At 39.6% G+C, this 14,231-nt stretch overlaps 1 protein-coding gene across 1 annotated transcript; it reads right to left on the bottom strand.

Moving 5' to 3' along the window:
* Nucleotides 1–200: 200 nt before the first annotated feature.
* On the bottom strand, nucleotides 201–13,993 carry il20rb (interleukin 20 receptor subunit beta). The gene is made up of 7 exons (XM_088913620.1): nucleotides 13,849–13,993; nucleotides 9,328–9,460; nucleotides 8,411–8,601; nucleotides 8,111–8,235; nucleotides 6,210–6,360; nucleotides 5,104–5,243; nucleotides 201–1,780 (listed from the first exon to the last, which is right to left on the bottom strand). The coding sequence occupies exons 1-7, from the start codon at nucleotides 13,925–13,927 to the stop codon at nucleotides 1,679–1,681; spliced, it is 921 nt and encodes a 306-aa protein (XP_088769746.1). The 5' UTR covers nucleotides 13,928–13,993; the 3' UTR covers nucleotides 201–1,678.
* Between the last annotated feature and the right edge of the window lie 238 nt (nucleotides 13,994–14,231).

Consider the following 14,231-nt stretch of genomic DNA (forward strand, 5'->3'; position numbering starts at 1 on the left):
TAAATAGTCCTGTAAGAGTTTGCATTTCAGCCTTTCTCAATCTCGAGTGGATCACTGGTGATTCAGACTGGGGGTTGTAAGTAATGAACAGAGAACATAAATGACGAGCTTATTTCCAGTCTGATCTTCCTGGACAATAAATACAAGTTGTTTGTTTAAAAAAAGGCTTCATGATTAAAATGGTGCTAAGTCACTTGTTTTAAAATTCATGCCCAATGTGGACCCCAAAGTGTTTTCTTTCTGGATTAGTTTGCAGAGAAGTGTAATTTTCTTCACCTCTTGTTCTTCCTTAGGCAGTGATCTTTCAATGTATTTCCCTCATGTTTTGAGTGTTAAGAATGTGGTTCACACTAATTATCATATCATAGAAGAAGAATAAATAAAGAGGATATGAAAATATATGGAATTTATAGAATGGATGTAAGATTCAGGAAAGAAGCACATGAGATAGTAAACTACCAAAAAAAAAGTAATAAAGTTGTCCTCCACACTGGGGGAGGTGGTGGTGGAGGGGAAAAAATAAAAGTTAAAAGATCACATTTTTATTTTGAATGCAGAGAATAAACCACATAGAGCAATAACATAATACCCTGTAAAAGTTTTAACCCTTGGATTTATGTCTGGAAAGTGCAAGATCAAAGGTAAGGGAAAAGAATTTTTAAATAGTGGACAGTAAACATGTGAAATGAGAATTGTCTACTGAGATCATGTGTCGTATTCCTTGTTACTATGGTTTTTTCTCTTGATTTTACAGAAGCACTGTAAGAAGAGCATTTGAAACTGGCACTCATTTGCCTAAAGGTTGTGAGTTTGAGACAGAAAGTAGGCAGAGGACATCTTTAGATCAATTATCTAGCAATCAAATGAGCTACTATCGATGACCTCCTCGTATTGTTACCCTTTTCTTATGTTCTTGCAATGTTTGAAAAGGAATTGCTTAATGTTATGGAACGTTAAAATCCATTTTGAATCGTGAAGTCCTGCTACAGAACATCATGCTGGACTATCAGGACTCGTACTGTAGCGCAATCAGTATATTTAACATTTTGTCATCTTTGGCCCTGGCCTGGGAATTATATTGTTAAATAATTAAGCGTGAATTCTGAAGTTTCTGAGTAAAAAGTCCAAGATAGTCAGGTATCCAAATTCTGTGCATCCTGGGTACAGAAATAGATCATGTCAAGCATTCAATGTGTTTTGGCTCAAACTGTCTTTGAAATAACCCTGAGATATGAGAAAATAGATAATTTAATGTGATAAATACATTTTAATAATTTTGGTTTCAGAGTCTCAAGAGTTCTCGAATGATCTTAACACTGAAAAAGTCAGGGTGCTTGCAATCACACTATATTGTGCAGTAAAAAGTCCTTTAAAAGTTCCCTAGTCCAGCTTCTATTCCATTGAACTGGGCAGTTACTGGAGAAATGCTACCTTAGGAGCAATACATCGCAAGCATAGTCCAACAGGAAAATCAAAGTGTTTGCTCAGTCACTCCTGTTGTAGATGAGTTCCCAAATGGTATCCTGGGAACTGTGTCCAGATGTCCCCCTTTTTTGTGCAGTATGAATAAGTTAAAGAAGGGTTTCCGTCTCAAGTGCCATCGGCCAAGTGGTGTGCTCCTTTTAATTCTTCCTCCCTTGTTCTGTTCCTCTTCCTTTTGGCCTCTGAGTCCTGTATTTCAGCCTTCCTTAGCAGGCAGGACAAGGATGGCGTCACAGACTTCACTGGGCCTATTGCTGCTGTGCTGTGTTTTCACCTTGTAGTCTAGCAGGTCCTGCAACTGAAAACACCAGAGTTGTCACCCTCCACTGGTTCTAACAATCTGTTCTTGACAGGTACAGCCCCAGGCAGGCAACAGATGTCTGAAGGTGCAACAGGCTTATGACACAGCATTTTTCAAGAGGTCTAGTGATTCTTTTCTCATGCCTTTGTGTTTATTCCATTGAAAATCCCCTCACTGTGTTTTCATGTTGATGCTAAACAAACATTACACAGATTGTATAAGAATTTTCCCAACAGCCATCTAAGCCTACCTCATTGAGGCGTCCTTTGTCATAGTTTAGAACACAGTAAATGAGTATTATGCACAGTTAGCTTTACAATTCTACTAAGATCTCAGTTGGAGGACAGATATAAACTGTAGTGCAAAAGCCACTGTTATAACTTCCCCATTTAATCATACATTTGATTTTCTTTGTGAAAAATATAGTTTTTCTCACTCTTTTTATCTTTGGCCTCGAATGTTTTGCTCACAGACCAGAAAAAAACCTCAAGTAACCTCAAGGGCAAAATCATGAGGAGCTCTCAATGGTGGCCAGTGCATGGTTGGCTCAAGAAAAATAAAAAACGAGACAGACCTCCATCACCTCCTTATGCCAAAACTCCACAGATTCCCCCCCCAAATGATAATTGATGAAACCAGTGGAATGTGCAGTTCAGTCCCAGAGTAAAGTCTCCTTGATCGAAGCTGAAATCTTTCATTTACAACAGAAACCCCATGAAAACCCTCAACAGGTGATTCACGTAGCCTGCAGTTTAGTAAGAGCACTGTAGTACTTTAGTTTGGGATACTTGTTTTTCGGTTTTGTGGAAAATTGCTGGACTGGTTTTAATCAATTTAATCTATCATCCGTGCTCTAGTCTCTAGCTTAGCACAGTAAACACGCTTACCTTGAGAATTAAGATGAAATTGCTCCTGGTATTTCTTTGTGTTCTAATAAGAGAGCAGGATGTAGCTTCCTTATAAGACAGCTTTTTCTCTGTTTCTTTCTCTTTTTTAAATTTACAAACCTCAGTACAGTTGCTAGTTGCTAGTTGCTGTCAAAGTATTGAACCTCAAATTAAAAGCATAAAGCCGTTTCTGTCACGCCCTCTGCAGCCAGAGGGCGTTCCTACTCTGTCCTGTCCCTAGTTTCCTGTCCTTTGTTCTCCTTCCGGTCTCTCTCTCTCTGGGGCTATATATTTCCAGGTCACTTATTCTGCTTCGCTCATCATTGACGTTCGGATGTCCTGAGACCCGCCTAGCACCAGGTCGCCCCACATCCGCTACCTGAGGGCACAGGTTTCTATACGGCACTCCAGAACTCTTTGCACTGCTGAGCCCGGGCTAACTCCCCTTTCCGCCTCTTCGCATAGGGTCTTTTTCGCTCTCCTGCCTCTCCACGGTTTGTCCCTTCCGACGTCCGTGACAGTTTCAGGGTCTGATTTTCAGAATGATTGTATTTCTATCTAAATATATCCAGGAAGGATTAATCTCTAAAGACTGTTGGCATGTGGAATAAGTGGAAATCAGAGGTCCTGATCTCTTGGTCAGACTTGGTGACATTTGGGTGTAAGAGATCTGGAGTAACTGGTTAGTCAGCCTTTTCCAGAGATGGTCTTCAGGCCAGCTGCTGAGGGATTGAGGGTCTAGTGCATTCTGGAGTAGAAAAGGTTTGGGTACAAGCCCTACAGAGAAATAAAAGTTGGCTACTGGTAGATTCCAATTATTGGACACCAATTTGGATTCTGACTGCCCAGACCTGAAGGGCAAACCGAGTGAGTCCTGGGGCACCACAGTACACATTCCTATCCAGAAGAGGAAGATAGGAGCAGTGGGGCATTTGATGGTTAAAGCATATTCTATGTACTAAGTCACAAGGAGACCTGTTTGATTTCTTGCCTGCCTGGTGCTCAGATATCAATACTTGGCTAGAGCTAGGGGGAATCCAATTGTCACGATCCATTTTCTCACCACATTAGTACCACATGCTATTCCAGGACTTCAGATATACAAAGATTAAGCAAGGGAATGGAATCCTGGAGTAGAGAAGAAGGATCTACGTTTTTGGAGCACTGGGCTTCTAATTAGAACAGAGGGTCTAGGCAGACTGCTCTACAGTTCAATCAAGAGCGAGAGAATGCATTGGGTTGAGCAAGGTGATTGTGAATTATTTAACAGGGATCAGGGGGTTACAGAAATGTAGCATTCAGAGTGATGGAGATGAATTTAATATAAGCAGGGATGGATTGTTCAGATGAAACATGAAAGACTGATGAGGCAGTGCCTTAGCACAAATAAAAAATGACAGAGCAGTAGAAAAATCAAATATACTGTAGATAGCACTGATACTTCTGCTTTTTTTACAGTTTGAAAATGTGAATAAACATTCAAGATGTTTAGTCACAGCAGTCAGTTGTGATAATGATTCAGACCTATTCCATACAACATGAAGTCATATTGGGGTGTTTCAATTGTCCTCACAGACTAATATTAACCATTTTGGAAGCACAGATGCTGAAGGTGAAAGGGTTGATATAGTAAATGATGACTTTGTCACTCAAACTGTCGGAGGAACAACAAAGAAAAAGTGCTATATAGGCCTTTTTTTTTAATTGACCAAGGTACAGTAAGAAACACGATCACCTTTAAGGTGTATGTCAGACTTAGAAGCACAGAGCTTAAGTAAAAGGTTTATGATTCTAAGAAGGAAGGCTTTAAGAGAATGAGGCAGCTTAAGACAAATTTGAAAAGCTTGGCTAAATGTCAAAAACACAGATATACTATAGACAGAAATCGCCCTAAAGGTTAGCAAATTCGTGGTCTGGAAAACATTGGCCTTAAAAACACGTAAAGGAGGAAAATTGTCTATACCCCACAGATCTATAGCCCATACAGAAACATGTTTTGTGCTCTCTATGGACCGAGAGAACCAAAAGTAAAGCCAATTTCAATATTACAACAGAAAGAGACCAGTATAGGAAAAGCAAAGTGTGTTAGAGACAGATATGAGTCTACTACAGAAAATGAGCAGGGGCTTTGCAGATATTTTTTAATGATATCTTTTTTTACAAAGTCATTTGTATAAAGGAACAAAAGGTTCATTTTAAATTTAAATATATGTTTTAGAGTATATAAAGTGCTTGAGAACATTTGTATGTAGGTCAGACAGGGATAGAAAATCACTCTGTCAGTTTTGTCTCCTGGAGGCCTCTCCGTTACAGAATAAACCTCTTTTCAAAACTTCCCTGAACTGCACCATGACTTTTGGCATCCTCTACAATTTCCTTTATCTATATTCTTTTTTTTTCCATGTCAGAAACAAAAAATCACACTCAGCTCACCAGGACATCTGGCAGGGGTTCCTTCGGGCAGCAGGCGGACTGGAGGACAGAGTAATACTTCCGCAGGGAGATGAACAGCAGGAGAGCCAGGATAACAGAGGTGCATAAGACTGTGGGCAGCAGCCACTGAGGCACTGGACCTTTCAAGGGAGACACTGGAATTAACCCGTCTGAAGAGCGTTTTCAGCTTGTGTGCATGAAAGCTATGTTTCCTTCAAGCTTTCCATTAGAGCTCCACCATCTATCCACCTGTGTGAGCCACTGTGTGCAAGTTGTGACTGGCACGTCACTAACAATCCACTCTCACTTTGAAGAATTTTGGACGTATAACAGCATAGGCTCTGGAACATAGCTGAGATTCCTGTATTACTGCCAAGTTCTGAGGCCAGGGAGGAGATTGCGTAATTGATTTTCAACTCCATGTCAAGGCAAAGCCTTCTTAATCCAGCTTCTGTCATTATTTTGAAGCTGCCCTTACAGAAGAATTTAGGTTAGGTCAACTTGCAAAACCTGACAAAAGTATATTTCTGAAAGTGTTTTTCACAGGTAATATTGTGATTCATATTTTGAGTTACTGTATATCAGAACTGTTGTCCAGAAAACAATTGTTTCCAGAGTTTCTTTCTTATGTGGCATCAAACAGTGTAATGTACAGTATGTGGATCACAAACCCATACAGTACACCAAGTGTGGCAATGTGTTTGAACACTTGTAATTCTTATTGTCACTGTTGCTGCTGCTGTTTCTGTGCAAAAATGCAAAGTTCACTGCCGGCACACATTCCAGACTTTCTACTCCTTTAGGAGGATAAAATATGCAAGCAGGTCCTTTTAAATTCTGTTCTCAATGTGTTGAGAACATTGTAGATGCTTTTATTAAACCTGGTAGTAAATGTTAAATGTACTGTTTTGAGATCTGGAAAGAGCGGTGAATGCAAATAAAGAAGAACCATTGAAAGACACTATATAAAATAAAAAACATAGTTACTGATTAGTCAACTTTGTAAATTAAGCCCACTGTTATCTCCTTGTTGAATAATAAGCTTGACACTTATCTGGTAGCTGTAAAATTATATACTTGCCCACTTGTGGAAGGCAGGTACTCACTAGGAACGAAGTAGCACTGTGGGTTTGTAGATTCACTCTTCTTATTGATTGACTCTGCAAAGGCTAATGCTCTGAGGCAGTACATGACTCCCTCCTCAATGTTGACAATATGAAAAGGGTTTTCCTCTGAAGTGATGGTTTTTTGGAACACCTACATTGTAATTGCAAAAGAACAACCTGTTTAGCTTCGTTGCTTCATCTGCTTAATCTATAAAATTCCTCAACCAGATATACAGGATGATTTATACATCATGTAACATTTCCAAAGCATCATAAAAACCGATGTGCATGTGATGCAAATTTTCATTTTCAAACAAGTAGCAATGATAACAAAGTGAGGTCACCACCATAGGTCCATAGGTTCATTTAGACAGAAAGAGCATGGCAGTAACGAGAGTGACTCTGTCCACTTTCCCCAGGGCTGGGGTGTCCCAGGTGCCCGTCCTCCAGTGTCTGCCATCAGTGGTGGATGCCCTTGAATCTGTTGAAGTTTTCGCATTTCAGCATTCCCTATGCCAGCATGGTTAGTGAGAGTCTCAAGACTCCTCCAGCTGATCCTAACACTCCTGAGAGGACTGGAAGTGTTCATGTAAAAATATTTATTGTTCTGTTGTTATTATGTATTATGTTTGTAATGTACAGTACTCTTTAAATTGTGTGGTCGTGTCTGTTGTACTGTTGTACCGAAAGATCAGCACGATTAAGAATTCCATTGTATGTGTACATACAGTATGGCAATAAATTACTCTACTCTCTACTCTCTATGCTACCTGTTTCCTGACATAATGTAAAAAGGAATGAAAAGGAAAACAATTATGGGGGGTAAAACCTAATGTGAAAGAAAGAGGTTATCAGGCAATAACCAATAGCATATAAGTACTGTGTTGAAAATATTAGAGTTTGTACCTGAGAAGGCCTGTCTGTGTGATAATAAAAGCAACCATGCTGAGGCAGCTGTTTGTTTTTCTACCAGGCAAGTGAAAAAGATTGCAAAAGAAACTCAAGATCCAGTGTTAACAGTACAGACAAAAAGCATCGGTCCTGGAACACGTGGACAGGGTACAGGGTTTCTCTAGTAGAAGGATTGGCATTCCAAAAGCAGTTCTGTGACTTTATGAGAGACTGAGCTGCCTACGATGTTGTAGATGGCAGATTTAGCTAGAAGAGGGCATTTGTATCCTGAACAGTTAGTTATATCTTAAGAGCGCTGGTGAAAATGTCCATTGCCAATGGACCAAATGTGAAACCTGCATCATGACGGGATAAGGCATCCCTTAACAGCACAGAGATTGCGTTGTTTTTTATATCTCTATAAATGCTTGGTATTTAGATTAAGGTAATTACTTTAGGGCTGAGATCCACATTTTCCCATGTTTTTGGTATAATAAATGATTGGTAGGATAAAAATCTCTTCACACAGGATTTTGTTAGCTATTGTATTTTTTATGGGCTCAGACCTCATAAACTACCTGATTAGAGTGGATACTGTAGGTTTGTGATAAGGTAGGTCTGTCACCTTGCTGTTTTGTATTCATTCAGCATTTGTGACAGTTCAATAACCTTTCATTTTCACCTTCTGACTTTCAGCGTGTGATGTTCGAACAGGGCTGTGCTCCTGTGCATCACTGTGTGCACTAACTGTGCTGAGAGAATAAACTGACAGGAAATGTAATCTGTATGCATGATCTGAGCTCATGGTCAGAGGATCTTAAAATCTTCCATGTTTCTACTATGGATGGATTATTGCTGCAAACTTTTAAACTAAAATAATCATATGTCTTTTAAAATCTCAAGAACATGACTTTTTTTCCAGTAACACATATGTGGACAAATGATACACTGTGAGAGTTTCAATTGTTAAAAAAATGTTTTGCTTTCTAGAGAAAGAAATCAATACTTACTGCACTTTCTTTTCCCTTTTTCCAGTAGTTAAGGATGACATCAATGGATTTGGGAATTTCTGCAAAGGTTACCCTAATGAACTCCCTTGCAGCAGTCACTGTCATTGTGGGTGTGGTCAGGTTTGCTGCCGGAGAATCAGACAAATATATCAGACCAAAATAGAGAGATCTGCCAACAGTATTTTCAGAACTGAATCTAAATGTAAGCAAATGTATATGCTGGTATTGGAAATGGTTCTTCATTAGTTTTGAAAAATTTTGCAGTGATTTTCTTTTTTTTTCTCCTTAGCTGTTACTCACTTTGCCTGCTGTTGAAGAGCTGTCTGATTGACGCCCAGTCTGATCTCTGACCCCCCTTCCGTGCTTGAACCCTGATATTATAGTCAACGTTACAGGCAATGTAGTCAGTCATGTCACAGGTGCTGTGGGCAATCAGATGGCACTCAAACACGTCTTCCCAGCTCCCATTTCTGTACAGCAACTCAAATTCCCTGCCACAACCACCAGAAAACAATGCACATGTTAAAAATGATGAACAAGTGTCTCTCCGGTTATGTCTGACACATTTTGGACAGTAAATTTAAAGTGTTACATTCACTGCATTCAGAAAGGAGCAATACTCTCAAAGCAATACAGCTAAAAGCTTGTGTATTCTGCCTTTGGGTAAACTATGGGCAAATTCATCATTCCATCCATTTTCTAACTTCTTCTTCCAATTCAGTGTCTTGGGAATGCTGGAGCCCATCCCAACAAGCAACGGGCACAAGGTAGGGTACTTCATGGACAGAATACCAGTCCATCGCAGGGAAGACACAGACACAAACACACACTCACACACTGGGGCCAGTTTTACCAGAAACCAATTAATCTACCAGTATGTTTTTGGACTGTGAGGAAGAACATACTGTATAAACTCTACGCAAGCAGCACCCCAGATCTGGAATTCAACCCATGGCTCTAGCGCTGTGAGGTAGTACTGCTATCCATTGTACCTCTGTGCTGCACCCTTTGAGGAAATTCCATAGCAAATCTGGCCTAAGGTCACCCGCAGGAGAAAATCCTCACATTGAGTCACAGGTGAATATGTGAATACTCTAGGTGTGGAAATCAGGGCAGCTGAGACACAAGTGAATACGTAACTACAGTAGGTGTGAAAATCAGGGCTGCTGAGATACAGGTGAATATGTGACTCTAGGTGTGGAATCAGGGCAGCTTACCCTTGGAATTGCACTGAATAGCTGACAAGGCCAAAGGACGCAGGCAAGGGGCTCCACTTCAGGAAGTGCTTCATATTGGTCGATTCAACCTCAACATTTTGAGGAGGAGGCAGTTTCTCAATACCTGGGGATACTGCATTAAAACAGACTAAAATTAACATATGCATTATCCTGTTCCCACACAGCTTAAATGTCCTTTCAGAATTAAACCTTTGTGAGGAACATTGTCAAAAGTCTTCTAAAAATATAAATACACCTTATCAATATGCCCAGTATTCATTTCCGATGTTGCTTGTGTAAAAAGTGAATCCATGCTGAATATCGCCTGGATATTTGTTTCCATAAACTGTAGGTAAACCTCTAGTTTAGTTTTGTTAGTTTGTTGTTTCTATAACCTTCCATGTGTCCAAAATCAGACTTCTGGTTTTGTCACCATTCTCATAAAGGGCACTACATTAGCAATTCTACAGTCCCTGGGTACAACTGCTGTCTTCACCCTGTTGTTGGAAGAGTTGCCTCAGTGGCTTCTGAGTAACATCTTGTTTCCTTAAGTAAAATTAGTAGGATACCATTAGGTCCTGAGAATAGTGTATATTAATCATGAGTGTTTCTAGTACCCTCCACACATCTGCCTCTTCTATGTTCATAATATTTAATACAAAACCTTGTTACACTGCCTGAGGCATGCTGATATTTTCATTGTGGAATGTCTGAGTGAAATACTCATTTACTACAGTACATCAGCTCATCCTCTTTCAATGTTTAGAGGTTGCCAATTTTTCTCCCAGAGACATTTGACTTTATTCTTTATGGTTCTTTACTATTGAAATACTGAAAGAACTTTTTGTCATTTGTTTTAGCCTCTACTGCAATATTACAGTTCCGTACGCATTATAATGGATCTGAGACTGGAGTGATTAACATAGTGTGACTCAAGCTGTAAGCCATTTTATAACATTCCTGAGCGATATATTTTCTCATTCAAAAATAATCAGAAAATAACCAGTTGTTAAAACAACAGGTTGAGAATGTGAGAATGCCAAAAATAAAACAAAGAGAAACAACCAATAAAGCTATTCCTGTGAAATGCTACATTTATTTTGGAAATGTGATTATGCGACTTTCAGATAAGCGCATTAGCACCATTGTATTTAAGCTTAACGACATGAAGCAGGTTGCACAGCTGTTACGAAGCATCAAAAGTCCTATGGCTCAGACATTGCTGGTTTGGTGCGCAATTGATTGTTTGAGAGCCACTGGTGGTAGTGTTGGGATTACTTGACCAGGACCCTGTTGGTCCTGAGTTTCAGGGCTTCTCCAGGCTTGCAATGACATCAGTGACAAACAGTCTCCACCAGTTGGCAGCAAGTCTCCAATGGTCCTGGATCTGACAGTGTGTCAATAGGTTCTGATAGTGGACAGGTCTGTCTGTCTATCACACAGGAGCCATCAAAGGCCGCCAAGACTCAAAGAAACAGTTTGTGACTCTAAATCGGATGGCTATAAAATGAAATCATATCAGAGAAAAGCATTGAAAGTTCTCTTGGTAGTGTAATTTGATGATTAAGTTTAAACAGCAACATTTGTTCTGGTTGTTGGCTTGTTGATTCGTTGAGAAAGGAATCTTGGACAGGCAATCGATATGTACAGGTGAACCTAGGTACAATTATGCTAATCTCTTGTTTATGGAGGATAAAAAAAGAAAAATAGTGCTTGAGCAATATTAAATCTGGGCTCTTCTCAGGGGTTAAGATGAAAAACCTGTATAACAGGTCTGAGCTCTCATTGTGAAATTAGAAAAGGCAGAACTCATTACCTCATTCCTGAATTCTGTCATCAATGTCAGAAATGGATTTTTTTCTCTTTGTGAATGGTTTCTTGCTGTCGTTTATTTTACTTAAGCCTTTTGTTCTTTTTTCATTGTTTTTTAGACCTTTTCCCCAAACAAGCTGCCCTTGCCCAAAAGGTAAAATAAGAGTTGATAAAAAGGTAAACAGGAAGAGTAGGGACACATCACTTATAATGAGTCAGAGACACCACTTATAATGATGCATTTTTTAAAAGCATTTTTGAAAGCGAAATGAAAGAAGATACCTAGCAACCGGGACTTGAAGTGTTTCAGAAGTGTAATTGTGCCTCTGCTGCTATACTATCATTACTGGGAGTGCTCAGAGAGCCAGAAGACCTACAGGCAAACAAATAAATCATTAAAACTCTACCTAAGTTCACAAGAGAAGCTCTCCTGGCCGAGTTTTCTTTATTATACTTTTGTGTCCGTAGGGAAATAAGTTCATTTAATTTTATCTTCAGTTTTCATGGGGCATAGTTCTTCATTCGTAAGGAGCCTACAAATAAAGTAAGGACTATTCACAGCATGCAGACAGGAATGAAGAGTAGATCTAAGGACTGCTCGCTGGAAGAACAGGAGCAGCTGGCAGGGTCTGTGATAACCGAGAGTGACACACTCATCTCAAAATAATCCAAGGCGCAGGAGATTCCCTAATACGCCATGCTTCTACTACACATAAAGTTATTACACATAGGTTGTGTAAAGAAAAGTACTGCTAGAGGATTCTAGGGGCTAATCAGCATAAATTTAGAAAAAGTAGATATTGCTTAGATAATGTTAGAATTATTTGAAGTAAAAATGATGGTATATCTGGGTTTTCTGAGTACTTTTGATAAAGGTCCCCATAAAAGATAAATTCTCAAAATGTAAGTGGTGGTCACTACCAAACACCTGGCTGTTAACATTTTTAGTGAAGACTAGAACAGAGTATTACATAACCTACAAATATAAGATGGGACACAGCGAGCTTGAAGAAGCTAAAGACGATAGTTTATGTTGACCATTTTTTCCTTTTATTGACAATATGAAGAAGTAATATAAAGCAGTCTATTAGCACAGAGTAAAAGTTATAGGATTTTAGAGAAGATGTTATGTTAAAACTATGACTGTTTACTAATGTGAATATTGTGCACAATTTATATATCATTTACAAAAAAAGAGTTCAGAGTGATTCAGTAAAATTCCGTGTTGAAAAGAATGTCCTAAACTGGAACTGGCTAAAATGAGCATCAAGCTATGGCGTTTTACCTTTTCCAGGCAAGTTGTGCCATTTTCCCCCTAAAGACACAATAGGTGTGTCAATTTAGCAGGTAAAGGCGTGTGCTTTTTTCTATGTAAGGAATGTAGCCATTTATCTAGAAGCGACAAATGTAAACATTCGGTTGCTATTGTCCTGGATTTTGACTTCATTATTATTAAAAGCAGACTTAAAGTGGCTTGGAACAGCAGTTAAGAGGTTTTTTTTCTCTCAGAACTCAAAACAATTCTGTATTGTTAAGTAATGGGCAGGTACCTAATTGTTTTGAGTTCTGAAAACTAAAACAGGTATGACATAGTTCAGATGGGTAGCTGCGTCAGCACGCGTAGGCTGCAAAGGAACAAGTAATAGGTTTATTCCATGCTGAAAAAAAGAAGAAAGAAAACACAACGTTTCGGCCGTGGAGCCTTCTTCAGGTGTGAGCTCCTGCTCAGAAGGTGTGAGCTCACACCTGAAGAAGGCTCCACGGCCGAAACGTTGTGTTTTCTTTCTTCTTTTTTTCAGCATGGAATAAACCTATTACTTGTTCCTTTGCAGGTATGACATAAACAACTTAGTAAAAAAAACTTCTTAACTGCTGTTCCAAGCCACTTTAAGTCTACTTTTAATAATAATGAATTAATAAAGAAAACAATAGGACCATTATTGCCATGATTGATCATGAATCATGTCATGGGAGGAGTAAAATAATATAATGAGCTCCAAACACACATTCCTTTCTATTTTAAATACTTTGTATAACACCCACATGACCACGTGTGAGCTACATGTGAGTTTTTCTATTCTCTATACCATTTTACTATGCATACTGGTCATTTACATTAATCAGTCTTGACACATTCCTGCTTATTTTGCTTTGTCCTTTATTTTAAAAGTATACAAAATAATATTTGTGGTCCTGATAATACTTTGATAAACTGTTGCACAGAAACACAATTTTGCTAACTTCTGCTCAAACATTTAAAACCTCTACAAGAGAGCATTTTTAAGGGAGCCAAAGATTTCCTGCAAGATACCCAGCTCCTTTAGCCGACATATTACAGTTTTTTTTGTGGAACAATACGTTTTAAACTCATAAAAAAAAACGGTAAACTCTGTAAACTTAGAAAAATGTGGTAAAGCAAAGTGAAATCATGGTAAAGATACACAGATCCTGTAAAGCATGATATAAACTATGAGAGATGATGGAAAAGTAAATGTATTGCCCACGTAAGGCAGAGCCAGAAAAGGGCGACTGTTCCTGCTGAAAGGTAAAGAAAAGAAGCACAACGTTTTGGGTGCAGAGCCTTCTTCAGGTGTGAGGGAGAGAGAGAGGGAAAGCAGCAGATCAACAAGGCACAGGAGAGCAAAGCCAGAGAAACACAGCGTGATCCGAGGAGCCTGCTCTTTACTCTGAACTGCGGTAGAGACCTACCAGCCAGGATGTGAGATGTGAGCATCAGCAGGTACAGGGAGCTGCTTTGTGCTGCTGCCAGAGTCTCCCTCAGCACCATTCTCTAGCGCCGTGTGAACGGCAGGCAGGCATGTTCTCCAGCGCGAGTGAGGCCTCCTGCTCCCTGTGCGGCTTCATGCCAAGTGAAGCACAGGGTGGATGGCGGGACAGTGACAGCTCAGGTTCCTTCCTGCCACCTGTTCTTCCTGTTTTCTTTGGTTTGATCTGGTTTGTTTGGGGCTGCGCTTTCTCTCTCACACGCCCACTGTCGGCCTTTCTTCCTGTGCCTGTGTGTTTGATGTGCCCCATTGTGAAAGATAGTTTCAAGGAGTTTCAGACATAAGCGAGTAGTGTATGCGAGAGTA

The sequence above is a fragment of the Atractosteus spatula genome, chromosome 4, assembly GCF_055471065.1.
Source record: "Atractosteus spatula isolate fAtrSpa1 chromosome 4, fAtrSpa1.hap1, whole genome shotgun sequence".
In the NCBI taxonomy this organism is placed as follows: domain Eukaryota; kingdom Metazoa; phylum Chordata; class Actinopteri; order Semionotiformes; family Lepisosteidae; genus Atractosteus; species Atractosteus spatula.